Here is a 27352-nt window from a genome sequence, read left to right on the forward strand (position 1 = left end):
AAAGCTTCTCCAGGTACCTGGCCCTTTGGGCCTGGCTAACAGCAGACCAGGGAGAGCCACCTGAGGCCCAAGGGCCACTTTTTCCTGGGCGGTCCCAAGAGCACGCCGCAACCCCCCAACCCCACCTGCCTTCCTGCTAGCTTTAGCCATTTAGGCGGAGACTGTTCTTGGACATGTCAAGAGTGACCCTGCCCCTCTCCTGCTTTGTGCTCAGCACAAGGCTCTCCAGACAGCTGTGGTGACCGGAAAGACAGTTTACCCGAGTCAGGGACACTTCGGCGGTGCCCTAGGCAGGGGCCGGGGAGACGTCTGGGTGCGTGCCTTTCGTAGATCTAAACTGAAAGGTGCATCGAGGGCAGAGCCTGCCCGTCTCGCAGCCTCAGCCGGCTTTGTCCCAGCACAGGCCTGTTGCTGCAAACGGGGTGGCTGCAGGGAGGCCAGGCTTTCCCCACTGTCTGCCTTCCCACTGGACTGTGGAGGGGTCATGGTGGGAGTTTGCTTCTAAGCAACTTTCTCTTTTTAGGCCCATTTTGGATCCTTTGTCCCCTCTGGATCACAAAAATTCTCTCCTCCCCTGGAAAATGAGGGCAACCGCTTGAGGACCCTCCCTGTAGGCTTTAAAGTTCCAGCCCCCCAGGTGCCTCCTGTTTCTGGCAGGCGCCCAGCAAACACCTGCCTCCTGCAGAGCAGGAATGACACAGCTCTTCTGGGTGTTCGGGAAGAATGTTGGGGTGGGTGAGAGAAGTGCTATAAATTTGGTGGTGTCCTTAAGAACCCTGAATAGCTGCACACTAAAAAGAAGTTACCTAGCCTGAAACACTGTCTGAAATTGGTGGAGTAAACTCTGAGTATACTCAATGCATGTGTTCTATTTTTTTAAAAAAAAGTTTGGGGGTGCCCTGGCCAGTGTGGCTCAGTTGGTTGGGCATCATCTTGTGCACCAAAAGGTTGCCAGTTCGATTCCCAGGCAAGGGCACATGCGCCGGGTTGTGGGCTCGATCTCCAGTAAGGAGTGTGCAGGAGGCAGCCAACTGATGTTCTGCTCTCACATCGATGTTTTTCTCTCTCTCTCCTTTTTCCTTCCTCTCTCTTTCAAAATCAAGAGACTATTCTTTAAAAAAAAAAAAAAAGGTTCGGGGGACCATGGGGTGGTTGTGATGATGGTAATAATAATGTGTGCAACAAAACCATTCCTATATCCAAGACAGATGACCTGGTTGGCTATCAAAATGCCCTCCCCCCTTTTCTTTTGTCTTCCTTTTTTTTTTTTTTTTAAAGCTTCACTTTTAAGACTAGAAATGGCTAGACCTGGAGATGCCCATTTCCTATGAGTCCTCTCTGCCCGCCCAGGAGAGCCTGGCTGGGAGTCCTGTCCCTTGGGCTGTCAGAGTCAGAGCGGTGCCCAGGCCCACACCAGCCCTCCGGTTGGCCTGGAACTGAGCAGGTTGTTTGGCTGGGGGCAGGAGCTGGCTGCCAAATGTGAAAGCGAGATAGAAACAAAAGACCCGCTGAGACAAAACAACCAACAAAATGCAAAACCAACAAACAGCACAAGTCCCCAAACCACGGCCGGATGGGGTGAAGGCTGGAAGCCTCGGTCATGCTTCTGCTACAAGGAGCCACAGCCGGGGGGACACTGTGCCCCCCAGGCCTGTGTTTTCCCAGGGACGCTGCCGCCCACTTCCCACCCCGGAGGAGAGCCAGGCGTCGGGGCTCCCGGACACAGGGAGGCCTCACAACCCGCAGGGGCCATCCGGCTCTAGCTCTTTCCTGATCGTGGGGGAATGGTACAAGAGGAGGTTTTTGGGGTATAATGCTGTTGTCATTTGAATGTTTTGGGCTGAAGTACTTTTAAGAATAATTTTTTTAAAAAAAGTTACAGATGTAAGATAGAAAAACTAAAATACAGATGAACACGAAGTAAAAAATAAAAATGACCCCACATTTTTGGGGTGCTTAAGAAATATGCTCAGCCTGGCCGGCATGGGTCAGTGGTTCCGTGTCCACCTATGAACCAGGAGGTCACAGTTCAATTCTCGGCCAGGGCATAAGCCCAGGTTTCGGGCTCGATCCCCAGTGTGGTGTGATCCCTACTGTGGGGTGTTCAGGACGCAGCCGATCAATGATTCTCATCATTGATATTTCTATCTTTCCCTTCCTCTCCTTTCCTCTCTGAAATCAATAAAAATATTTTAAAAAAACAAGTATGGTCATACTAAAATATATAGTTTCTTTTTCACAGGGTGGCTTTCACTATATACATATATATATATATACACACACACACACTGAGTGGCCAGATTATTATGATCTCTGAAGGCATAATAATCTGGCCACTCAGTATATATATATATATATATATATATATATATATATATACACACACACACATATATACATATATACATACATATATTAGAGGCCCGGTGCATGAATTTGTGCATGGGTGGGGTCCGGCCAGCCTGGCCAGTGGGAGGGGACATGGGCGGTTGGCCAGCCTGCCTGCTGGTCGAACTCCTGGTCGAGGGGACAATTTGCATATTAGCCTTTTATTATATAGGATATACACTGCGTGGCCAGATTATTATGCATTCAGAGATCATAATAATCTGGCCACTCAGTGTGTGTATATGTATGTATGTATGTGTGTGTGTGTATGTGTATGTGTATGTGTATATATATATATATATATATATATATATATATGAAATAAAAGCATAATATGCTAATTAGACCGGACATCCTTCTGGATGAAGCTGGGGCTGTGAGGGAAGCCCAGGGCCCAGGGTGCTAGAGGGAAGCCAGAGCCGGCAGCCGGGGGAAGGAAGGCCTACTCTTGCATGAATTTCGTGCATTGGGCCTCTAGTATATATGTGTATGTGTGTGTGTGTATATATATACGTATATATTTTTTTCTGTCAAGATTAGATAAATTCCCATGGTTATGAAGCTTAATTTGGTCTTTTGGAAAAAGCGGAATGGCTAAGATTTAGTCTCCCAACACATCCAAAGCAAACGTCATTCACGTAGGGGCCTCTAAGAGACAACTACTGCCCCAAAGACTGGCCGCGTGGACCTTTCCAGGCACCCATGTGCCCGCTCAGACAACCAAGGAGCACACCAAAGAGAGGTCCCCGCCAGCCCATCTGCGGTGTGAACCCGCGTGTTCCCAAACAGAAATTCCAAATGGTGACTGGGGAAAGGCAGTGGCCACCCCGACCACAGAATCGGCCCGGAAACCAACGAGGCCCAAGAACAGAGGTTGTGTCCTTCTGTGGAGCAGTCACAGATGGGACGGTCCCGAGCTTGCCCTGAGCTACTGTGAGATGTCCCGGAGGCTGTCAGACTTCATGGCAGTGAGGCCTCTACAAAACCCGGGGCGGTTCAGCCGGTCAGCGCGATACTAAGACCCTCAGAATGCACAGACGGTTGTGGTAGGTGTGGAGCATCCTCCCTCTTGGGTCTCTCGGGTAACTCGCTAAACACTGAGCTGAGCGAGAGCCTCATCCGGCCCGGGAATAAGAGAACCAGCTCTTGCTTGCATTTTTAGGTGGGGGTCCTGCCTGCAGGTTCATTCCATGTCCCTCTGCCATTCCCCGCCTCCCCTCCCTCCCCGCTAAAATGAAACAGACCTGCTTAGTTATAAGAACACATCACTCCTTGGTTACAGCTGGGACTCAATTTCAGTCTAATCGTGCGTCAGACTCGAAGGACACGGACACGTACCTGAAAGTCTCCTGTAAGGCTTGTTGTTGTTTTTGGTGCCATTTTGGTGTTTCTTGTCTATGGTGGTGGACAAAATTGCTTTGCCATTTAGGATCTTCTCTGGGGAAGGTGGCACTGACTTGGACATCAAGACCGGCTTAATTAAGGGTGGGGTGGAGACGGCCGAGGTCGAGGTGGAGCAGGCGGTGACCGCAGCGGTGGTTGTGGAGTTCATTTTGACATTGGCACCATCTGCCTTCACTAGGTTAGGAATTTTCTCTAAACTGACTACAGGAACCGGAACGCTGGAAAATAAATGAACACACACACACACACACACACAATTGCCTTCTTCGGTACATCTGGTCCGCCGAGAAGCTACCCTCGCTTATCATGATAGAACACTCCCTTATCACTTATTTATACTCCTCCTATACGCGAGCAGCAGGACTCCAGTTTGGATGGAGAGGAGGTTCGTGCCTCGCAAAGGACCAACGGGGGGTGCGCAGCTGGCATGGTGCCAGGGATGGCATCGGAGCTGACTGACTGCCTCTCAGACCCGTTGTCCCCATAGATCCTGCAGCTCCCCCTTCCCAGTCCCTACACGGTGGCTGTTTCTGAGGCGGCACCTTGGGAAGAACAAGGTGCCTGCGGTGAGGCTCAGGAAGAGATGCTGTTTGTCTCCTGGAGACTGTGTGCCACACCGTGCCACTTGCTGCATCACCGCCCCCCCCACCCCCCCGCACCCCCCTGCTCGGCTGGTCTCCCGCTGGCGATCGGCGATCGGGCCTGACATCTGCTTAGCTCAGGAGTGCTGACAGGCTCACACCACACGGAGGCATGGCTGCAGGCCAGCGTGCCACGCCGCAGGCTGTCGGGGACTCCTGGATCACGCTCACATCCTGGGGATGGGCTCAAATGGAGTGAGCCGCCATGTAACATTATCTAATATTCCATTTTAGGCAGCTAGTTATGTAAATAGGCAACTCTCGAGGCTGGCAGGTGAGAGGATGAATTTTAAGAAGACAGAGCACAAAGGTGTATGTTTGCTCTTCAGAATCTGTCACCTGAGCCTCAGTCCCCTGCTATTTCTCCTGTAATGGATATGCATTTGATTTCTGTGCATTTAGTGCCAGAGGACCCTCTGTCTGGGGGGGCTGGGGAGGACTCTGTCTCGGGTTTTAAAAGATGAGATAAGATGAATAAGCGTTGCTTTGGTTCCTGAACTAGATTTCCTTTCCTCCTTGCAGGAAGGCAGAACACTCATACTTCAGCCCCCCAATCATCTGCGAGCCGACTTAGCTATTTGAATGCCAAGTGATCTAGACTGTGGCTTAGCCTGCAGACAATGCAGGGCAGAAAGAGAGACTGTTTTGACAGGAGAGGAATCTTATTTGTCCACATGGCTGGTTGGCTCTCCCGTCTCTGAGATGTATCCACAGATCATTCCTTTGATCTTTTTGTTCATGAAATTATGTCAGCAACCCCTGCCTCGTTTCCGACCCTGAAACAGGATCACAGAGGTTATTTTTAGGTCTTTCTTTCTCCGCGGTGGGGCAGATTGTGGCTGGGCTTCACCAACCTCCCCCTAGGACAGCGGTCGGCAAACTCATTAGTCAACGGAGCCAAATATCAACAGTACAACGACTGAAATTTCTTTTGAGAGCCAAATTCTTTAAACTTAAACTATACAGGTAGGTACATTGTTATTAACTTTATTAGGGTACTCCTATTGCTAAAAACTCAAGGGGCCAAAGAGCCGCATGTGGCTCGCGAGCCGCAGTTTGCCGACCAACGCCCTAGGACCACACAGGCTTTCCCGGCCCCGGGAAGGGCGCTCTGGGGTTTCAGGGCCCACGGGAGGGGAAAGTGGAACAGTGGTTTTTAGCAATCCACCAAGTCACTGACAACTCACCCTCGCTCACAGCATCCCAATCACTGAGCTGAACTTACGCTACTTTCTATTCCATGGCCATTCTCAAAGCGCTCACATATTGCTGGAGAACAGCACCAGAAGCCCTCGAAAAGTCAGCACACTGAGAAGCAATAAAGCTGTTACCTGGTGAAATCAGTGCTGCATTCCTGATGGTTAAAAAAATGCAAGGCCATGGAATATGCAATTCTTCTAGGATCATTCCTTCACTCAATTTTAAAGGACACAAATGAGAGAAGTCAGGGTTTTGAAAAGATATCAAACCCACGTTCATAGCAGCATTATTCACAATAGCCAGAAGGTGGAAGCAACCCAAGTGTCCATCGCTAGAGAATGGATAAAGAAAATGAGAGCTATACATACAACAAAATATTATCCAGCCTTAGAAAGGAAGTTCTGGTACACACAAGAATGTTGAAGACATTATGCTAAGTGAAATAAGCCAGTCACAAAAAGACAAATATGGTATGGTTCCACTTATATGAGGTACCTAGTAGGGTCAAGTTCATAGACACAGAAAGTAGAATGGTGGCTGTCAGGGGCTGGGGGCAGGGGAGACTAGGGAGTTGTTACTGAATGGGTACAGAGTTTCACTTTTTAAAAAAATACGTTTTTGTTGATTTCAGAGAGAGAAAGGGAGAGAGACAAACATCAATGATGAGAGAGAACCATTGATCAGCTGCCTCCTGCACGCCCCCTATTGGGGGTGGAGCCCGCAACCTGGGCATGTGCCTTGACCAAGAATCCAACTGTGACCTCTTGGTTAATGGGCCGACAATCAACCACTGAGCCACACTGGCCGGGTGAGTTTTTCAATTTTGCAAGATGAAAAGAGTTCTGGAGATTGGCTGCACAACCATGTGAATGTACTTAACACTACTGAACTGTACATAAAAATGGTTATGATGATACACTTTGTGTATTTTACCACAATTAAAAATTTAAAAAAATTTTAGTACAAACTAAAACACATCCCCCAAAATTACAAAACTTGTACAACTTAAATTTTACTTCAATATTCTGACTTAAAAAAATATTAGAGCCTGCTTAAAAGCTTTTGTTGATTTATTTGTCACCCTTGTTTTGATCTGTTGACTTTAATTGCTTTGGAAAATAAGTTAAACTTCAAATGTTGGTATGAACCCATGGACGATTAGCCAGGTGGCACGATTCTCTAGCACCTGAGTGGCCTTCTCTGACTTCTTGGAGAAGCCAAGGAAGTTGGGGACTTTAAGTTCCAGATCTAGCTCTTGTCGCATGAGCCGGTGTGCGTAAAGGGGAGGCCTCTGGTTTCCGTGAGAAATGCCCTGGGTACATGTTGAGTACTCATGCATGAGCTCAGCAGGCGACGCTGGGATAGAACAATCCAGAACAATTGTACAAACTGAAATACATTTAAATGCCGAGCGAAGTGGTCCTCAAATGCTCACAGGCAGGTTAGTGCGTTTCTGCCCTAAAGTCAATGTTCTGCTCCAACGTGCTCCTTACGGCAGCCGGGAGAGCACCGGGCACAGGGTCCGGCCATGGACAGCAACAGTTGACTCATCTCTTTGGTGATGCTTCTTCCCAACTGTGCTTAGTAACTGAGCGTGAGCCAAGCCAGCTAATCTCTGTGACTGATCTTCTAGTTGGGAATTTTCTCCACTGCATAACGAGTGTGGCCCACTCATACACTCGGCTGCTAATGCTTCCAGGACTCCAGCTGGACTTCGACCCTAGGCTGGGTGTGGGACTGAAGCCCATCAGACACAAGAAGGAGGGGCTGAGATGCACTTCCCTCTTGGATTGAGTGTTATTGGATTGGAATGGGAGGTGTTAGAAAAAATATATAATCAAGAATATTTTGAAGGTCTTGGCCAGTGTGACTCAGTTGGTTGGTGCATTGTCCTGTATACTGAAAGGCTGCGGGACCGATTCCCGGTCAGGGCACATGACTAGATTGTGGGTTCAATCTCCAGTTGGGGCATGTACAGAAGGCAGCGGATTGATGTTTCTCTCTCTCTCTCTCTCTCTCTCTCTCTCTCTCTCTCAAAGCAAAAGCATATCCTTGGGTGATGATTAAAAAAAGAATGTTTTGAAGGATTCCATAGACCAGGTGGGTCAGTAAGGAGCTGAGCCACTGAGTAAACACCCCTGATGCCGGGTACGTGGGCCACATCTTGGAAGTGGAAGAAGGGAGACTGAGCTGTGGGTGGGAATCTGGGGTGCCCACGAGCTAATGGAGAAGGGCTACAGACAGAGTGAAGGCCTGATCATTTCTCCTTGGTGACCTTTCTCTCCCCCAGAGGTTCTGGGCTTCCCCTCTAAGGAAACCAGCCTCTGGCCTGTGTGAGACATTAGGAGAAGAAAGGGAAGCAGGCAGCTCAGTGACAGCTGGAAGGGTCAAACACATCCCAGAAGAAATCAGAGAGAGAAATGAAAATCATCCCCAGTACAGATGTTAGCCACCAGTCTTAGAGTATTCAGCCTCGTTTCTTCACGACTACCGGCAGCAGCCCCAACTGAGGAACAAAGGAGGAAATGATGGCAAGATGGTGCCAAACAATGTGGAAAACCAATCCCAGAGATTCCATCTTTTTCAGCAGAGAGCTTGGCTGACTGATAGCCCCGGCCTCTGCTCGGCTCACATCCCTGCGTGCGTCTACACCTGGGGAGTGCGCCTGCCTGGAAGTCATCGGCGCAGAATGGTCTTCTGCTTTCTCCCACTCTCCCCTTTCCCACTTCCCTCACTTCCTGGCCACCCCCTTTCCCAGCCAGTGCAGAGCCCCAGCCTAGGCAGGTCAGGGCCCCTTCCAGATGACAGTGGACCCTGAATCACAGGTTTAATTTCTTCCCATTTGGAAAGAAGCCAACGGATTCTGACCCCTGCTTTCCCAGCTCAGGCATCTCCCTCCCCCTTTTCCGTGACTAATCACAGTAACTCACACACCTCGCGTGTGGCTAGGCGCTGGGAGGGGCGGGTAGCTGGCAACACTTAGATGACGAACTAAGCAATTTATTATTCTGTTTGCTTAGGTGACAAACAGGCTGGTGGTTACCGCTGGGGCCCGCCAGAGCCCCGCAAGCTCCTTCCCTCTCCGTCTTAAGCGGTGAACGCACACACCTCCCAGAGCCTCACAATTAGCTGCATTCATCAGCTCGCTGTGGTCCTCTCTCGGAGGAGCAGTAAGTGAAAGGGAAAGGTGAGTCCCCACTCGTCCCCTGCTGCTTTCATAATGCCTGTTTTGTTCGCTTGGGATGAACTCCTTTGGGGAGCCCGGCTGCAGCCTGCTCCCCTGCTGTGTCTGATACACTGGGAGTACTTATCTCCTTGTTATCGCTGCACCTCCGTCCTGGGAAGGGATCCACCGCCCAAGAGAGCAGCCCTCCCTCCTCCTTGCTAGGTGGCGGCACATCTACCTGGTTTCTTCTGTGCTGCTCTGGCTTCTTCCTGTGTGCGTGGCCTGCCTGCATTTTTTTTTTTTAAATCTTTCTGGACCAAGGCTTTAAGAAAATGGTTCTCCCGGCACCAAGAACATCCCCCCTCCCTGTCCGGCGGTGTCTGCAAAAGGCAGAGGTGAAGCATCTTACGGTGCCACCAGCTGCTCGCTGCCAGCTGCGCTCTCCTGGCGATCAGCCTTTATTCTCGTACCATCCACAGAGAAGCCTGAAGAGAAAGCTTCAGAAGCTCTTGAGTCCTGCCGAAATCATTGCCAACCCTGCTCCACTGACCAGCGAGGGGAAAGACGGATGTGACAGGCAGGAGCCTGAAGGCATATGGTATTTGTGCTGTGGGTTAAGTGTCTGATGAGGGTTCTCAGCTGCTTGATTTCTTCCCGCCAGTTCCTCTGGCCAAGGCCCGTGTGCAGAACTCGGAGGAGCTCCGATGCACTGGCAGGGCCTTGAGAGGGCCGTCTCGCCCAGTGTCTTGCCTTCTAAAATGTACCCTATTTTGAAAGACTCTCAAAGGAGGCATTCTAGCTGGGGCTCCTGGATGCATTTGGGGGGCTGCGATCATGACATCATTTAGATCAAGTTTAAATTCTTTAAGCTGAAGGAATACTTGGGCCATCCTTGGAGGCCGGGTCAGGCCATCACTAAGAATCAGCCCAAAAGCAGAGCCACGAAGTCCTGTCATGAGGCGCCCGACAGGAGGTACTAACGACATGAATCCTGACAAGTGAATACTTGTGTGTGTTTTTTTTTAAATGGGGAAAACTTTCAGAAAGCCAATTTGTAAACATCTGAAGCAAACAGCAAACGGGGTAATCAACCACAGAGCACAGTAAAAAAGGAAATCTGCCGGATTAACCTAATCGTGTTCTGCGGAGGAGGGTCAGGCCTGGCAGTCGGGGAGGAAGCACCTCCCATCATCTCTCCTGGCCTTGGCGTAGCTTTGGATGCCCTCCACACAACACACCCTCAGTGGGAAAACGTGGGCAGACCTCGGTATGGGGGTCAGTGGTCCTGGCAGCAGAGGCAACAACAACAAAAAGACTGGCTAGCAGGGTCGTGCCAGCCAGAGGGGTGCCAGAGGGGCTCCCAGCAGAGCGCGCAGGGGCCCACCGCCCACCAAGAAGCTTAAAGCGTCTTCCTCAGTGACTTGGATAACGGGCTAAGACCTTGTTTCTCAACCGGGGGCAGAGGCGATTAGCCGCGGAGAAGAAGGATGTGGGGCTTTCCCTTAGGCCGGTTAGGAGTGGGGGAGAGGCGAGCAAGCTGACTTGGATGAATTGTACAAGTGGCCAGAAGCGAGTAAATAAAATCAGGGAGGACGGGCCGGACTGAATCGAGGGTCTGTGCCTTGTCTCTGTTCAGATCCATAGAATGTGGAGGGTGTTGCAAGACGGCTTGGGACAATGGCTAGGAAGACAGGCTTTGGAATCAGACACACCTAGATCCAGTCCTGCCTTCTCCATCGCGAGGTGCATTAGCGTGGGGAAGCACCTGACTTCCCAGCATCGGGGGCTTTGTGGGGTTAGAAGCAGGGTGGCTGGCCAAATGGATGAGCGGTTTCACTTCTTCTGTGGGGCAGCTTCGTGCAGTGCAAAACCCACACAGACATGGGTGGCTGCCCTGCCTAGCTTATCCTGGGACTTTACTACTCTGGGCCTCAGTCTCCTTATCAGTGAAATGAAGATCATAATAAATACTTGAAGCGATCAAATACTATGGTATAGTGGTCGGCAAACGCATTAGTCAACAGAGCCCAGTATCATCAGTACGACGATTGAAATTTGTTTTGAGAGCCAAATTTTTTTAAACTTAAACTTCTTCTAACGCCACTTCTTCAAAAGAGACTCGCCCAGGCTGTGGCATTTTGTGGAAGAGCCACACTCAAGGGGCCAAAGAGCCGCATGTGGCTCGAGAGCCACAGTTTGCCGACCACTGCTATAGTACGTATAAAGAGCTTTGCATAGAACTGAGTACACAGTTGGCCCTAAATAAATTGGAGCTAGAGCCAAAAGGGAGAGTGTAACCCTATGCTGTACACCTGAAACGAATGCTGACAGTAATTTAAAAATTCAAAAAGGGGGGAGAGTGGATCACACCATCCCCTCTCCCCATGGACCCTGATGTTTCTGGGGTATATATATAGGGTGTCCCAAAAATGTATGCACACACTTTGAAGAACCTTAAAGGCAGTGTTTATTAAAATACATTTCACTTTCAAAATTGAGCTATCAGCTGTTAAAGTGTGTGTATACATTTTTTTGGGGGGACACCCTTATATATCTGGGGTGCAAGTCATTGTCACCATCAGAAATTTCTGTCCTGTCGGCCCTGCTGGTCCCACCATTGGGGGAGGAGTGGGCCAGGCAGCAGATGGGTGTGAGTAGGGGCCTCACATTTCACCTGGAGCGGAGGCCACTTCTGGGGGTGCAATGAAGAGAAAACACAGAACTAGGTAGCAAGCCTTTCCAGGCTTGACGTCTTTCTAGGAGCATTCACCCCAACTTCTCAATCCCACCTGCTGCTCAACCCCTGGCCTTCCAGGCACTACCCGGTGGTTCGTGCTCTTATGTGCATAACACATCCTGGAGGACGAGTGAGTAGGGACTTCAGCCTCTTGCATATAAACAGGTTGTCTCCTGTAACCCGGAAGTATATGCTAGGCAATGAGGCTCTAAGATGTCTTCTAGAGGAATAACTGTATGTGCTCCTATCTAGGCAGCTTCCGATTTCTTGGGAGCAGGAGGTCCCAGCACCGGCCTCTGTAGAATATCTGGTACTTCTGTTAATTGGGGCTTCCTAAGACAGGCTTCCTAAGACACGGAGCTCAGACGTTGGTCTCCAAGTCTGTGGGGAGCCCTAGACGGTTTGGCTCAGTGGACTGAAGGGTCCCGGGTTCGATTCCAGTCAAGGGCATGTACCTTGGTTGCAGGCTCAATCCTCGGCCCTGGTAGGGGCATGTGTGGGAGGCAACCAATCGATGTGTCTCTCTCACATGCATGTTTCTCTTTCTCTCTGTCTCTCCCCTTCCCTTCCACTCTCTCTAAAAATCAATGGAAAAATATCCTCAGGGTGAGGATTAACAAAAAAACAACAACAACCCCAAACCAAAACCCCCAAATCTGTGGGGAGATCTATGGGCACTATGTGTCCTGACATTCCTGGGAGTTGTGATGCCCCAAGGCTGAGGGTAAAATCAGCAAGCCAGAGAGGAGAGGAAGAGAAGAGGGAGGTAGAGTCCTGGCACCGGCTGTCGCTGGAGTGCACCTGGGACCAGCCTGCCTCCAGTGATGCGCCTCAGGCAGGTAGTCGAGCAAGAGGTAAGACAACCCTAGACCAAACCAGCTGTACCTGCTCCGAGCCTTTTCTTCCACATATGAGAACTAAAGGCCTCATAATGAAAAGAATACCCAGTGGAATCCTAGCAGTGAATGGTATCAGGACCTTTGAACAGAGGACTTGAGACTGTGGAGATCAGGAAGCAAGTGGATTCTGGAGGGAGCGCTGGTGCCAAGAAGGACAGAGCCCCAAGCTCCCTGGCCACCAGCACTGGCCAAGGAAAGACAGGGCAGGTTGGGCTTGGGAGAAGCAAACGGGAGCACCCTCCTCTGCAGCCACCAGAGGGCACTGGTTCCCTGCTTGGAGCTGCAAGCTGCCCCTGCTTGGAGCTGCAAGCTGCCCCTGCCTTTGGGCCTGTCCCTTACCTTCTAGAGCCGGCGCAGCCAAGACATTTATTGTCTCCCTCAAGCCCTGGAGCCAACACTGACCCACCGGGAAGAGAAGAGGACTCCTCACAGAGCATCCTCCATTCCCCGGCTGGGGAAGGCTGGGAGCGGGACCTGGGCTCAGGTCCTCAGTCTTTGCTCTCGCTGGGAATGAGCCAATGGCACAGCATCCCTGCTACCTTTCCTCACAGAGGAACAGCCCCAGGGAGCATCTTCCCTTTCAAGTGGCCTGGGAGGCCTGCGGTCACTCCGCTCTTCCCTTCTCTGTATTGGAATCGGACTGGGAAGACAGCCCTGCCCCCCAAATCACCTTCACCCAGAACCCTAAGCATACTGTTTAAACCTTTCAAAGTGTAGTCTTCACATTGACTCACAGCAAACTCAGGACATTTTTAAATTCCAAATTAAATGCACTTTGGATTTTTTAAAAACTCCAGTTAGAGACCTTGGCCCCTCTGACATTCCGTCACTCAAGCCTACCTGCTAAGAGGTCCCTGTCTGCACTTCCAGGCCAGGCCTGTCGTCATGTCATCGCCTGCCTGAGCCCTGATGAGGATCCGAGCCACCAGTCTTTCTGTCTCACCTCTCTGTGCTCGAACCCGCCTCCACTGAGCCACCCATGCAAACCTGCCCCCTACCGGCTGTTTAAAGGGCTCTGTGGGCTCCAGAGTACGGAGTGCAACCTCACAGCCTGGTCCTCCCACAGCTCCCGCTGGGGCATCTCCTCCCACAGCTCCGCTGGCTCTGGGCCTTTACACAGGCTGACAGTTCCTTCTGCTCGTGTGCCTCCTCCCCTCTCTGGATGAACCTCAGTCCCCCCTCTGCCCAGATCCGATGAGACATCCTCTTCTCTCGCAGTGCTGGCTGTCCCTTCCTAGGTGAATCTGCCGCACTTGCCATGCCAAAGGGCCAGGTTTTAGCTCTATGCTGGTGTGGCCTGACCTTGAGCTACCTGATGACAGGAGCCAGGACCACGTGCATGCATCGCTCCGAAGTTCTCCTGGTGATGTATACATTATTTGGCACTCAGGAAGGGCTTTAAATGTTTGATGAACAAATTAATCGTCTCAGTGAAGATTAATAAAAGAAAATACATACAATAAAAAACAAACCAGCTCTCCCCCAGAACAAGTGCTTTCGGTAAGGGGCAGCCTGCAGCTGTCTCTCTTCCTGGTAGAGGAGCCAGAGTGATGACAAAAGTGAGGGTGGAGGGCTTCTGACACCCCTCTTTACTCCACTCGTTCTCCCTCGGCACGGACACACTGCACCCCTGCCACGCGGCGCACAGCAGGCCACGCAGTCACATGCAAGATGGTGTTTCCTCCTCACCCCCATGTACAGAGGAGGAACCTGAGGCTTAGAAAGGTTGCCCCAGGGCACTCACTCAGCAAATGAAGGGCAGAGATGGGGTTTGACTGCAGGCAGCTCTACGGGCGTCTCTTGAGCACAGTATGGAAGTGAGAAGACCAGGGATGGTGTCCCAGCTCCGCCGCTGGCCAGTCACTTCATCAGTCTGGGCCTCCATTCCTCTAGAGGGACTGGGGCTCCGAAGGCATCTTAAAGGTGCCACGGTGCCATGCAGATATGAAGGGCCACGGTCACTAACCTTTGGCTCACACTGTCTCGCCGTCATGCCATTCCCCCCCGCCCCGCTCCCTGGCTCTCCTAGCCTACATTTCCCCTAGACTCTAGTCCCTGTTTCTGAGCACTTCTGTGACTTGGCAAGGTCAGCTGAGTTTATACCCAAGGAGCTGTCCATTGTCCTTACCTTGACCATTTGAAAACCCAGTTAGCATGCAGCACTTAAACGTTTAAGTTCCTAATGCTTTCCTGTCCTGGGAAGGATATTATTCCCCCGAGATGCCTGAATACGCTGGCCTGTCTATGCCCCGTCCTCTTACCCACCTGCCCTTTCTCCTCCTCCTCTTTGTGGCTCATCACAGTAACCTCTACCTACCTGCCTATGTCCCCCCACCTTCCCTCCCTCATCCACTGCCCCACGCCTTCTCCCTGACATCTATACCTGCACCACTAGAGGCAAAAACTGGCTTCAGCCTGTCCCCCCTCATCTCCATGTGAGGGGCTGGATTTGTAAGTGGGAATCCAGGAGGGACTTCTCTGGATGCCACACCAACTCCTCAATCCCCTTCTGATGAGGGTTTTCCTCAAGTGGCCAAGTGCATCCCAGGACGTGGGCACAAACACCATGCAGGGGCTATGGTATGGGGGAACACTGTACTGGCCTCTTCTTTAATTTAAAAGAAAATACCTTTCCCTTCTTGCCAAAGTATAGTGAGTTTTTCCTTCTTATCATCCAGGCCCATAGTTCTCTCTTCCTAACTGCAGTCACTGTAGTAGGAAAAAAAGTAATTCCACGGTGGGAACCGGCACACTGATTTCTCCTCAATTAAAAGAAATTTATTTCTAGCTGTGGTTCCTTTAGCATCTGAAAAAATGTCTGTGAGGAGGGGAAGGAGCAGTGTTATTTCACAGCCTTGTTCATTCATTCACTCATCATATATTCACTTACGAAATATTTGCTGGGTGCCAGATTTTGGGCTGAAACATGGGGATGCCAAGGAGCTCGAGGTCCAGCTGGGAGCAGGGGAGGATAAAGGGGCAAATAATACAATATACAATGGTAGTTCTAACACTGGTGTCTTGAGTGTTAATGGGATCTTAGAGGAAGGAGCATCTCAGTCTGTGCAAAAAGTCCAGGAAGGCCCTAGCTGGTTTGGCTCAGTGGATAGAGCATCGGCCTGCGGACTGAGGGGTCCCGTGTTTGATTCCGGCCAAGGGCACATGCCTGGGTTGTGGGCTCGATCCCCAGTCTGGGGTGTGCAGGAGGCAGCTGATCAATGATTCTCTCTTATCATTGATGTTTCTATCTCTCTCTCTCCCTCTACTTTCCTCTTTGAAATCAATAAAAAAAAAACAAAAAACAATAATTAAACTATAGTTAAAAAAAAAGTCCAGGAAGGCTTCATGGAGGAAGTGATGCTCATGCAGAGACTTTAAAACATGTGTAAGGACAGGCAGGGAGGCTGCTTCCAGGAGGGAAGCAGCATGTGCCAACACATGGAAGACATGTTCGAGGAGCTACAAATAGATGAGGACATCTGGAATCTAAAACGAAGGGGTTAAAATACTGGCAGCAGCCGTTGGACAAGCGGGAAATGCCAGATCATACATATATCCACCTCCAAAGAGGTTAAACTTCTACTCTGTAGGTAAACAAGTGAGGGCCACTGAATGTTATGAGCGGGGTGGGGGCACACAGCACTCAGGGTGGGTACAAAGGGCAGACTGGAGTAAGGGTGGGGCAAGGGGACCAGAGAGAGGCCACTGCAAGAATCCTGCTGGGGAATCGGGGTGGTCCGCGGGGTGAGCCCGCCGGAAGGGCCCACAGCACTTAGGTCTGCAGCATTTCCCAGCCTGACAGAAGCCCTGAGAGGACTCCTCTGGGCCAGCAATCCTGGCTCTCGTTCCCAGTTCATGGCAACGCCAGGCAAGAAGCGATAAGCCAGCCCCATTTCTCCCAAGGCGCTCGGCCAGGGCTGCTCAGCTATCATTTTCTCCCCATAAAGCGCTGGGAAGGCGTCCAGAGCCCTTCTCCTGCCGGAGCCCCCCCCACTCGGGGAGGACACGCCTCCCAGTGGAAGCGTCCAGAGGAGGCGACAGTCTCCTCCCCCCACGCTGTCGGCACACGGGAGGCCGGGGGCCTGCTGATTTTTCTCTTGCTTTGGCTCATTTTCCTTCTGGAGCAGCAGGCCCATCTCCTGCATTTTTAATAGCTGAGCCTATTTAGCATGCAGCACACGTGTGTGGGTTGATAAGGCCCAAGGAGAAGGCAACAAGCCATGCAGGGGAGGAAAACCTCCTCCCTGCTCCCGCCCACATCAGCGGATTTGTGTCCCCCCCCCGCAGCTCAGCAGGCTCTCTGGACCAGGGGCGCTGCAGCGACAGCAGGTGCAACAGTCAGACTGGCCGATTCGGTCCCCAATACAAGGGGCCAGCCCCCTGGCCAAGGAGGACTCATAAGTAAAGTCTGACATGCTCATCAGAGCTCAAAAGAGCTGAAGAGTCATAATTCCCTCTTGACGTCCACTGGGGACCGTCTCTACCTTTCCCAGCGGGACAGAGGAGGGGCTCTGGGAGTCCGGGGGCAGGGCCAGCAGGGAGTGCTGCAGGGGCCATATCCAGGAGCACGCCTCTCTGTTTCCCCCTTTCTTCTAAGGCAGAGTTGTTTTTAATCTCCTCAGACTGAGAAGGGAGAAACAACAAATCCACAGACCACCTGAATTTATGTGAGGGGACAGGAAGTCTGCCTGGACCCAGCACTGCTGTTTGTCACTGCACATGTGCATCTGAGCTGCTTGAGAAAGGGCGCCCCCGATGCTGTTAACTTCAGTCTAAAGGCCAAGTGTGGCTGCTGTTTTCTTGGCCTCCAGGGCCAATGCAGCCTGAGCTCCTCTGGAGCAGGGGAACGGGACGTCAGCCGGGGAGACTGCCCGGCCCGGTCGGGTCCCCGGGGTCTGTTCCACCCCACACTCAGCGGCAGGCTAACGTGAGAAAGAAGCGAGAGTTCCTTCCACTTTGGAATTTAGGAGCTCCTGTCTGGAAGCACATTAAAGAGATGGAGGCGCCACCTTAATGTCCCTGGGAGGCAGAGAACGCAGACCCACCAGGGCCCCCTGGCGTAGGTGTCCAGATCTGTGCTGGACAGGGAACTCAATCTTAAAACTTATTTCATTTTAAATCATTAACATTTAAAAATAGGCGCTGCTGATTCAGTTGTTAGAGAATGTTTAAGTATGTTTGGAACAACTTGGGTATGCAAATCTGTTTTATAATGGTGAATTTTTAATAAAATCTAAATATGGGTCAAACATTTCTGATGAAAATTTAGATGTCCAAACTGAGATGTGCTGTAAGGGTAAAACACGGGGTTTTGAAGACATAAAAGAAAGAACGTAAACAATATCAATGATTGTATGTTGACATGATAATATTGTAGGCATGTGAGGTTAAATAAAATATATTATTAAAAACGAGTTTTGCCTTTTCCCCGACTTTTTTAATGTGGCTACTAGAAAATTTAAAATTACCCGTGTGGCACACATTATATGGCCATTGGCTAGTGCCAGTCCAAACAACTGCAGGTAAAAAGTTAACGGCCTTCAGGAATGGAAATCTTCCAACCCATTTCATTCAATTCAACAAATATTTCCTGACCAGGGGACTGTGTTTGCTGAGTGTGACCTCCTGTGCAGGAGGCCCTGCAGCTACTCCCGAGCAGAAGGAATACAGGAAGCCTAACCGGTGGCATCACACAAGGAGTCTCAGGTCAGGTAAAAATGGAGTCCACACCAGCATGTCAGGTGGCTGCCATGGAGGAAGTGAACGAGAGAAGGGCTTTGAGGAAAGCTGGCCAGTGGGACAGGCAGTGTGGAACAGTGAGGACTGGGGCCAGGAAAGAAGGGATAGGATGCTATGGAAGGGAACTTGGCTTAGCAGTCCTTGCTTTCCCAGGGAACCGACCTTGGTTCCTGCTCTTCTCAAGCCTCGTACCTTCCTGGGAGGCCCCATCTGTACCCATGGCTTCAATGCCCTGTCTACACTGACAGCTTTCAAAACTCCATTCCCAACACGTATCTCTCTCTCTGGAGCTCGGGGTCCATACATTCAATGCCCACCAACATCTCTATGTAGGTGTTTCTCAGATACTTCAAACTCCACTGACTCCTCAGCTGAACTCATTCTCTCCTCCCAACCCTAAACTCTGGACCTTTCTGTCCTTTTCTTGAGCAAGTGACAGGACCAGTCCATCTCGTTGTCCAAGTCAAGACCCTAGACATCATCCTCACCTCCTCCCTTTGCGAGCCCTATATACAACCAGTTCCAAAGTCCTGCGTTGTTTTCTTCCTTAATATTTCTCCCATCTTGCCCCTTCTGGAGATGCCCATTACCGCTGCCTGGGTCCATGCTGTCGTTAAGTCTCACCTGGATTATACAAAAGCATCCTCCCTTGCTGCTTCCTAAGTGGCCCCTCCAGCCATCCCTTATCTTGCGGTCAGGGTGATCTCACTACAATTGAAAACTGCTCCTTTAAGAGCTCTATGCAGTTTCAGGGGAAGTGCAAATTCCTGAACTTAGTACATATAGTAGAACTTGATAATCCACCCAGCCCACCTACTCAGTTCATCTGTCTTCCCCACATGCAAATACTTCTGCCCATTCTGTTACCTTTGCCTGGGACACCCTTCCCACTTCCTTAAAAATGTTTTTTTTTTTTTTTTTTAAATGATGGTAAAAAAATTATATAACTTGCCTGGTTGGTGTGGCTCAGTGGTTGAACCAGAAAGTCATGGTTCGATTCTAGGTCAGGGCACATGTCTGGGTTGTGGGCTCGATCCCCAGTAGAGGGTGTGCGGGAGGCAGCCAACCAATGATTCTCTCGCATCATTGATGTTTCTATCTCTCTCTCCCTCTCCCTTCCTCTTTGAAATCAATAAAACAAACAAACAAACAAACAAACAAATAAATTCTAATAGTTACCACTGTAACCTGGTTTTCTTTTCTTTGTTTAAAAAATATATATTTTATTGATTTTTTACAGAGAGGAAGGGAGAGGGATAGTTAGCCAGAAACATCGATGAGAGAGAGACATCTATCAGCTGTCTCCTGCACACTCCCTACTGGGGATGTGCCCACAACCAAGATACATGCCCTTGACCAGAATCGAACCCAGGACCCTTAAGTCTGCAGGCCAATGCTCTATCCACTGAGCCAAACCGGTTAGGGCTGTAACCTGGTTTTTTTTGTCCAGCTCATTTCTACTTATCCTTAAATTCAGCTCTGTGCAACCTCTTCTAAACCTTTCCTGAGTCCTCAGCTGGGTTAGGTGCCCTTCTGTGCTCCCAGGATCTTAGCTCTTGTCACATGGTTCTCTGTGTTAGCTAATGTCTCTTATTACAGGCTCCCTAAGACGATGTCTGTCTTATTTAATTCCGCACCCCCAGAGCTGCAGTGTGCAGTTGTGCAGGTCACGCACTGCACTAGGAGGCCTGGTTGAGGAAGTAAAGTAGGGGATGAAGACTGCTGGCCCATCGTGCACCCTGGTCCTGGACTGTATCCAGGCCTTTTTCTAATGGGCACAAAGGTTCCATAGGTGACATCAGTGGGACCTATACACCCCCAGTGCTCGTTATAGAGTTGACACATAGTATTATAGTAGATGCTCATTAAATGGTTGGGCAAAGACACATGGATATTCTAGGCAAAGGTACCAGGCGGAGACATGGTAGAGAAGCTGGAGTAATAGGATGCTATTGCATGATCAGGATTGGATTAGGGGGTTTAGAGGCAGTTTGTAGAGGGTCCCTTATATTGGGCTGAGGGGCTAAACTCTTAATTCAGTAGGTACCTTTGAGAATGTTTGAGATAATATTGTGACTTAGAATCACACAATTTTTAGGCTTGAAAATAAATGAGACTCAGAGAAATTAAGTAATTTGTTCAAGGTCACACAGGAGGTTAGTGACTGAACTGGGACTTGAACTGGTGGCTTTTCTTTTATTTTTTAAGATCTAAATCGGCTTTATTAAGTAATTCTTTAACCAGGCAGCATCCCATCTAGCAACTAGAAGGGTGTTCCTTTGAACTGGCTTTTCTGGCTCCTAGCTCAGCACCCATTCTTCCACACTGCTCTCTGGGGAGGCCTCTCTGAACTGAGGCTGAGCCTGGGAAGTGTCTAAGGCAAATCTTCCCACCTTCCCAACACACGTCCATTTAATGAGCACAACTGCACACGGGCGATGATGGGTAGGGGGATGGGTGGTAGCCTGACTGATGGGAGGTGAGACCGCTGTAATCAACGCTCAGCCTTTTTCATGGTGCACCCCTGGGTCTGTTTTCAGACATCTACCTACTTCAAGTTAGGTAAACTGCCCATTAGCTTTCTGTTCTTTACATAAGGCAAGGGCTCGAGTGTTTGGAGCCTCTTTCTTACAAGAGCTATTTCCCTCCTTGTACTTCTTTTGGTTGCTTTTCTTTGGGCCCTGGCTAGATTTTACCAGTTCTTTCAAAACCACCTTCTGCCTCCAGTGGAAGGGGCCTTGCCCACAGCAGGTCTTGTTCAGTACGTGGTAAGTCGGTTGAATCAAACGTGTAGACTGATCTAATCCCAGTGCTCTTCCCAAAGGTTTGCCTCCTGGGAGCATTTCTGGTGCCGAGTCTCACCTCCCTGGGGCCACATTCACCATTTCTCATTTCTTGTGTTCATTTTGTGACCTTCTGTGACCCCGGAGTCTCCTTCCGGCTTATTTCCCCTGAGCCCCTTGCCTCGCTTTCCTCATCTGGGTTCCCTGTAGCTCACTTCTGGACTCCGCATTAGATGATGTTATCCTTTTCCATTTTCAAACTCAGTCTGAGTCAGAGCCATTTCTCTACTTTTTCAGAGGTATCTGAGTTCTCGACCTTTATTCCGCTTACAGGAGCTCTGTCCTTTATCACACGTGATACCAATGATGACGATAACGTTATCACCAAACATTTAGCGAACGTGTCGTCTGCTCCAGACAATGCGCTTGCTGCTTTTATAAGAGGTAGTTCCCTTAACCCTCACAACAATCCTATGGGATAGAGCTATTCCTAGCCCCATTTTACAGATGAGTAAAACAGAGGCAACTCCAAGATCAAGCAACTTGCCCAAAGTCACCCACCTGAGATTTGTACACAGGCAGCAGTTCTGGAGCTCGTGCTTTACATCAGGACACCTGATGCTGCCGCAACAAACAACCTTCAGGTGCTTTCTGAGGTCACTGATAAGAGGGAGACTCACTCCCAAAGGCTCAGAGCCGCCATCACTGTCGCTTTCAGGCTGTTCTTCCCTAACCAGCTACATCCTCCTACAGGACTGACCTCAGATCCTAGCGATCAGAAGAGAGCAAAGCTTGTCCACGAGGCCCACCGGCAGGACGGGTAACTCCCCTCCTTGACAGCTGTGGCTAAACACTCTACCACGAGGCTCTTTATTTGATCTGGCATAATTAGCTCGTTACAAAGTCATCATAATTTCCAGCATGCAACGACAAACCAATTGACGGATGATTTTAGTCCACAGCTTTCCTAGGTATGAACTTAAGTGTAATTAACTATCACTAATTAACAGAACACTTTTTCTCTTTAAATATATAAATCAGACAGACTCCACAATTATCCCCTGTCTGTCTTCATGAGGCTCTGTAACAAGCCAGTCCTTAAGTGTTCCCATTTGGGTCCCTCAGCATTTGAAGATACAGGCATACCTTGTTTTATTGTGCTTCACTTTACTGTACTTCACAGATGTTGCATTAAAAAAAATACTTTTATTGATTTTAGAGAGAGAGAAGGGGAGGGGGAGAGGGAGAGAGGGAGAGAGAGAGAGAAACATCGATGTGAGAAACCACAATCAGTTGCCTCCTTCAAGTACCCTGACCAGGGATCGAACCTGCAACCTGGGCTTATGCCCTGACCAGGAACTGAACTGGCAACTTCTGCGTGCACGGGATGACGTTCAACCAACTGAGTCACACTGGCCAGGGCAGATATTGTTTTCCTTTACAAATTGAAGACAAGATCCTCTATAAGCAAAAATATTATAACTCACTTGGTTGTGAGACTCGCTTTATTGCGATGGTCTGCAACCCGCAGTATCTCAGAGGAATGCCTGTACTCATCTTCTGCTTCCTGTCCTCGTTTTCACTTTGGTTTCCTATCTGTCTTTTCCACAGGTAACTTTTATGACTTTGGATAAAGGCTGAGATAAAACAATGCATTAAAAGTCTCTGATTTTTCGGTCCCATTCCATCAAAGGGGTGACATTCTCTTTGGATTTGCTCTCTTCCTCCCATGGTCAGTTCCCCATCAACCGGCCGCTGCTGGCAGCTATTCTGAGGGGCAGAACCCAGCTGTTCACAGCAGGGAGGCTCTGTGGGGGGCCTGCCTCCCAGGGGAGGGAGGGGCACAGGACCCGGCCTGGCTCCTGGCTGGGCAGACTGACTGTGCCTTTGATTATTTACACCAATGCTTCTCTTCACTGGGGCAGAAAATCGAGAGGCGACCGCATCTCTGAGGAATATTTCCCCGTTACCCTTTTCTTAGACACAACTTGGCTCAGCTCTTAGGCATCTGACACTTGAAGGTCCCGTGTCCCCTCCCATGTTTCGGTTTCTCACCCCATCATTTGGGTTTTCTGTCCCTTCCCTCCTCAGACATGACGCCCAGGAACAAAGCCAGAGGGTAAACACTGTTTCCCGTGGTGACGGGGACAAGCATCGAGGACAGACAGCGGCTGGCTGCCAGCGCCGGACACTTACCATGGTTTGTCCCTTGATCCTTTCGCAGAAAAGACTGTGTGCTGTTTGCTGCTGGAGGTAAGTAGATTGTCTTTGGGCGTTTTGAATGGCTTTGAGGTGCTGCTGGCAGAGTTATGGCCGCTGACACAGGCTTTTGTTTTCACCTGTACTAGTGATGTCCTGGAGTTGGAGGGTGGAGACGCTGGAGAGGGAGAAGGTCTGCACATTGAACCGTGTCTTCTCTCTACGGAGGGAGACAGAATGGAGCTCAGCACATCCTCGGTAGCAGGTGAGTCTCACACACTCATGCCTCACTCATGCAGCAGGCAGAGAGAAAGTGCTTATCCCACAACGTCCACATCCCTGAAGCCTCAATTCTGACCATGGTCTGTCTATTTTTTTTTTCCCCCCTGAATGAGTAGTTGCCTTATTCAATTCCTTTATTAAAACTTTTAAAATGATATTTCCACAAATACCAGTGGAGACTCCGATCAGTAACTTAAAATGAAAATCTACGTATTGAAACGTATCTCCTTGGCCTACTGACTACGGTGTCTCATGACATCTGCTCCTCTCCCACCAACTAGCAATGGTGACTTTCTGAATTTCGGTATTAAATGGCACGCTAATCAGCTAAACCAAGATTTTCACGGGAGGCATTTACCAGGCCTTCCTTCTGCAAAAAACAACTTCGACAGGACGAGCAGAGGGGACACCAGGTGCCACCTGAACACAGCGGGAGAGCCATATAGCCAACGTGACCCCCAGGCAGCGACGCAGCAGCGACAAGGTCCTGGAGAGCAGTGGGCAGGGCAGGACTCTCAAGAGAATAAACAGGGAACTCTTCAACCCGACCAGCGGCAGGATCGCTACGGCCAGAAGGACCAGCCAGGGCTGAATGAAAGGGTCTTCGAGAACCAGGAGTGGCCCAGCTTCTGTCCACATGCCAGCTGTGGCCTCCCCAGGGCTCACGGAGGCCTGGGGTTGCAGCTGCTAAGCCAGGATATGCAGGAGGACATCGACCCTTGAGGCAGAATCTACAGAGGTGGGGCCTGGACGTGGGAGGGCAGGCACAGCTTCCTGAGGTTCAACGGAAAACACCGGAGCTCTGGGCAGACCTGCCTCACGTGTTCACACTCCGTCAGCCCCGTGGTCCCGATGCAATAGGCAGGATGAGGACACTTGACCAGGACAGCAGGTGCATGAAGCAAGGTCCTAGTGTCCACCCACTGTGTACTTAACTGTTACAGGGTAACAACCGATTTGATAAAAGTTAAGGACCCTCCCCCAAGAAAAATGCACGTTTATAGATGCCTCAAAGCTTTGTACACGATTACAGGAAGGAATCCGGGACCGTCCAAAACACAAAGGCTCTGAAATCCTAAATCCTCTCTGGCTTTCTTGTGTCTCTACAGGGCCCCACATATAGTTAGTGCTTAATTAATACGTGTTCAATAAGTAAATGATGACAAATGTCCGATGGGAAGAACCAGAGATCAACAATCTAAAAATCTGGGTTGAACGTGACGCGAACGAGGTGGGAGGCAAGGATGGCAGACCACCTTCTCCCTCCACCGCTAAGCTGAGCCTCCGGCTTTTCTCACCGAGGAGACACTGCTGGCTGCGATTCCAGGCTCCTGGCCCAGGAGAAGAAAGCCAGACAACCTTGGCTATCTGAAATGGGACTCGGGAGTTCCTCTGTGTGCCTCCCAGGCTGTCTCAGAGCGGACCGCCTCTAGTCCTCTGACGAAGTGGGGATTGCGGGGGAAAGTGGATGAAGGAGGAGCCTCTGACTGCTGGGTATTTTTGCCTGACCAGTGCTCAGACGTTGCCTACACTGAATAACCTCACAGGTAACTTTTCTTCACCAAATCAGAGCAGACTGTGCATACACGCTCGGTTTCCAGAGCCATCCTGTGGAAGGTTTTGGAAACCAAGAGCCAGTTCCAGGGCCTCTGTTTTGATGTAGTAGAAACAACCCTCGGCTGGGAGCCAGGAGATCCAGACATGCCACATGAGTAAGCTTATGGCATGGAGTTCACCACTTCAACTTCCTCAGTTTCCCTGTCTTTATCTGTAAATGAAGTGGGACCCTAGATGGCTCCTAAGCCCTCTTTCCACGTCATTATCATAAACACACGGCAAACTTACACCTGCTCCTTCTCATCCCTCATGATTCCTGAATGTTACGGCAATAATTACAGCTGAAGTACTGAGATATTTTACTCAGGCGGGATCTTCCTTGGAGGAATTCATCCTTCGTGAAATTGCACTGGCCTTTACAACCCCTGTGAGGCAGGCAGGAGGCAGCCAGGCATCTCACCCTCCTCACGCCTGACTGGCCAGAGAAGACCCAGAGAGGAGAGGTGACTCGCCAAGGTCGGGGCCAATGGCTACACAAGGGATAATGGGGCCTAGCCACTTCTCAAGAAGGCAGGGAATGGGGTATGCTGGGACCAAGATTTGGAGGCAGGAAATTAGGAACTATAGGAATTAGAATTACGGAAGGTTAAAACTGGAGCTTAAAAGTCTGCTCATCCCACCTCCTTGCTGACTGATGAGGTGACCGGTAGAGAGGTTCTCTAATACCAGCTTAGGGCAAAACCCGTCGGAGGGAATGCTGAGCCTAGGACCAAGTCCTCTTCTCACTTAAACCCACAGTTCTTTCTCCCCTTCAGAAATGTTTTGCTTAGCAATTCCTTTTTTGGCAGAGGTTTCCAAAACTAAAATAAGACGCTGCTTTTTAACCACTACTGCTTTGGCTTTTTCTGCAGTCTTCCTTCACTCATTTGCTATCAACTTGCTCAAGCTGGTTAGAGGGGGTGTGGGGAGACAAGTCTTGATAACAAAGAGAAATTTTATTTAGCTAAACTGACAGTTAAGTAATGTCAGCACCAAAATAATTTTTAATTAAAAATAATAATACACATGAACAAAGTTAAGTCACAAGGAAGGGGGGGTCACTAAGGACAGAATGAATGGGCCAGACCAGTAATTCCAAAATCACTTTCTCGGAGAATTCTGGTTAGCAGTTCTGCCAACCTGTTCTGCCGCTAAACTCCCAAAACATTCAATCAGTGGATGAGCTATCTTCTTGGTTTTGTATTTTAGTTCCGCAAATGACCAGTTGAAGGAACAAGTTACAGATGAGAGAATATTCATCAAAACTTGAAGCTAGTCCTTTATCCTCAATTTGTGTGTGTGTTTGTATCATAATGATCAGATTAAAAAAGTTATTTTCTACATATAAACTGTTCCATGTTGTTCGGACTTAAGTCAATCTACCACTGTTTCAAGCTCTCTCCCTGGGGCCTGCGAGGGAGGCTGTGGGAGCATTTGGAGTGGGGACCATGGTCCGAGCGAGCAGCTTCCCTCGGGAGCTGGCTCCCACACTTCACTCAGTTAAGCTTTGAACATGGGCAGAACTGGTCCCGGTTCAGGCAGAGTGGGGGGATCTTTTCAGAAAGATCCATTCCTATTCCATCTGTGTTTCCCTGATCGGTAAGGACCCGTCCATAGATTACTTACAAGGTTTTGTATTTGGCAGAGAGGTGGGGTGAGCAGGTGATAGGAGAAGACAGGGTCTTAGTTTCTTGTAAAAAAAATGTTGCGGTGCAGGTAGAATGTCCCTGAGTAAAGGGTCCAGCTTTATTTTACAATCATTCTGATGATACAAGCCTTCATCTACTTTGGGCTTTCTAATTCTTCCCCCCTCCCTGTTTTGGTTAAAGGAATGCCTTAGGTAGGCCTTTATAATTATTTAAATTCCATCTGCCCTTCCGAGAAAGATTTTATAGAACATTGTGCTTCTTATTCACTGTTAAAATCTTTTCTAGACTGAAGCAATTTTAGAGAAAAAGAGCCTGTCCCTTCAGTTTCTCATTCTTTGTTAATGTACACAGATGTGTTAACAAGACGCTAATCAATGGATATTTTGGATTATTCTTTTTCAATGGACATTATTCCATATATACATTCCTAACTCCCATACACAGGTCATTTGAAATGGTTAGGTAATCCTCAATCATTGACATGCTCTTAATTACTTAGTCACTCTCTTACTATTTACTTACTGTCTAGCTTTTTTATTTATTTAAAAAAACCCCCAATTTATTTCAAAAGTGATTTAGGATATTTTCTTTGAGGTACAGGGCAAGTTTGCTAGTTTATTGCAACACATTTCTTTCCAGACTGTGTGACAGAAAGATCAAACCAATTAT

General features: G+C 49.5%; 1 protein-coding gene and 1 long non-coding RNA gene across 4 annotated transcripts in view; one reads left to right on the top strand and one right to left on the bottom strand.

The window, feature by feature from the left end:
• ATXN7L1 (ataxin 7 like 1) overlaps positions 1-27352 on the bottom strand; it is a 227482-nt gene that overhangs the window by 28370 nt on the left and 171760 nt on the right. For all 3 annotated transcript variants that reach the window (XM_008149933.3, XM_028158794.2, XM_028158808.2), the window contains 2 exons: positions 23154-23376; positions 3727-4010 (listed from right to left, as the gene is read on the bottom strand). In XM_008149933.3, the coding sequence (XP_008148155.1) occupies positions 3727-4010; positions 23154-23376 (507 nt within the window). The remainder of the gene's footprint in view (positions 1-3726; positions 4011-23153; positions 23377-27352) is intronic.
• Positions 8685-26314, top strand: LOC129151429 (uncharacterized). Its single transcript, XR_008558114.1, has 4 exons — positions 8685-8820; positions 23049-23210; positions 23306-23421; positions 26244-26314. It is a non-coding gene; the product is annotated as an uncharacterized LOC129151429 (long non-coding RNA).

The sequence above is a fragment of the Eptesicus fuscus genome, chromosome 14, assembly GCF_027574615.1.
Source record: "Eptesicus fuscus isolate TK198812 chromosome 14, DD_ASM_mEF_20220401, whole genome shotgun sequence".
Lineage (NCBI taxonomy): Eukaryota > Metazoa > Chordata > Mammalia > Chiroptera > Vespertilionidae > Eptesicus > Eptesicus fuscus.